The sequence below is a fragment of the Microtus ochrogaster genome, assembly GCF_000317375.1.
Source record: "Microtus ochrogaster isolate Prairie Vole_2 chromosome 14 unlocalized genomic scaffold, MicOch1.0 chr14_random_3, whole genome shotgun sequence".
Taxonomy (NCBI): domain Eukaryota; kingdom Metazoa; phylum Chordata; class Mammalia; order Rodentia; family Cricetidae; genus Microtus; species Microtus ochrogaster.
This window is the reverse complement of record NW_004949098.1, coordinates 7,302,263-7,303,609: the sequence shown is the minus strand read 5'-3', so window position 1 is coordinate 7,303,609 and position 1,347 is coordinate 7,302,263. Positions and strand designations below refer to the sequence as shown.

Below are 1,347 nucleotides of genomic sequence, written 5' to 3'. Positions count from 1 at the left end.
GTTTCAGCTGCTGTGCTCAGTGAAACCTCTGATTATTGTGTTCTAATTGAATTATGGCCCAAAGTTACATACCATGATCCTGAATACATCTATAGTCATTTTGAAGGGAGATCCCGATTTAGGAGAGAACCAGCCTCCCTAACTTTGGCCTTATTGCTGGGAGGCATCACTATGGGGGGAATAGTGGCAGGGGTGGGCACAGGGACCACCACTCTTATGGAGACCAGCCAATTTAGACAACTTCAGGCAGCCATGCATACTGACATCAAGGCACTGGAAGAATCAGTTAGTGCACTCGAAAAGTCATTAACCTCCCTCTCAGAGGTAGTCCTACAAAACAGGAGGGGGCCAGACATGTTGTTCTTGCAAGAGGGAGGGTTATGTGCCGCACTCAAAGAGGAATGCTACTTCTATGCGGACCACACTGGGCTGGTGAGAGACAATATGACAAAGCTTAGAGAGAGGTTAAGACAGAGACAAAAGCTGTTCGAATCACAACAAGGATGGTTCAAAGGATGGTTTAATAAGTCTCCCTGGTTTACAACTCTATTGTCTTCTTTGATGGGTCCCTTGATTACCCTCCTTCTGATACTCCTGTTTGGGCCCTGCATCTTAAACCGCCTGGTCCAGTTTATAAAAGACATGCTGTCAGTCATTCAGGCTCTAGTACTGACCCATCAGTATCACATGTTACCACAACAAGATACCGAGGTTCTGTAATTGCTTTGAGTAAAAGATTTAACTCAATGATAAGAAAGAAAAAGGGGGAATGAAAGACCCTACCGACCCCCTCTTCAAAACCCACAGGTAGCATGCTCCCAGGGGAACATCCTGTTTGCTTTAAAATAAAAAGATTCTCCAGATCAGCAGCCAGCCTGCTCTCGTAAGAACATCCCATGTGCTTGAGGAAGCAGAATGTCTTTGAGATAGGAAGATTGCAAGGCAGGATGTCAATAAGATAGGTAAGATAGGACATCAACAAAACAGGTTGACTGCAAAACAGGATATCTATAAAATAGGAACAGTCATGCCCCTGCCTCATCCCGATAACCATGCTTTTTCTTCTGTAAACTTGCTTTTTGCTGGTACCCCGCCGCATTCCGGATCGACCGATAACCACTCTTTTGCTTCTGTAAAACTTCCTTTTTGCTGTTCCCCATAAAAAGCCCGCCCTCCAGTTGGCAGGTGTGCAAGTCTTCCGAGAGATCTTGCTGCCCGCAGGTACCTGTGCCTACTCAATAAACCTCTTGCGATTTGCATCTGTGTGGTCTCGGCCTGTTCCTTGGCATTGGGAGGTCTCCCCGAAAAACGGTCCTCTCCGAGGGTCTTTCAAGTCTAGATTGATCA

The 1,347-nt window shown here is 46.1% G+C and overlaps 1 protein-coding gene across 1 annotated transcript in view; it reads left to right on the top strand.

Moving 5' to 3' along the window:
- LOC101986891 (MLV-related proviral Env polyprotein-like) overlaps positions 1 to 720 on the top strand; it is a 2,037-nt gene extending 1,317 nt beyond the window's left edge. The window contains 1 exon segment of the mRNA XM_013352830.1: positions 2 to 720. Within this exon segment, the coding sequence (XP_013208284.1) occupies positions 2 to 720 (719 nt within the window).
- The last annotated feature ends 627 nt before the right edge of the window (positions 721 to 1,347 follow it).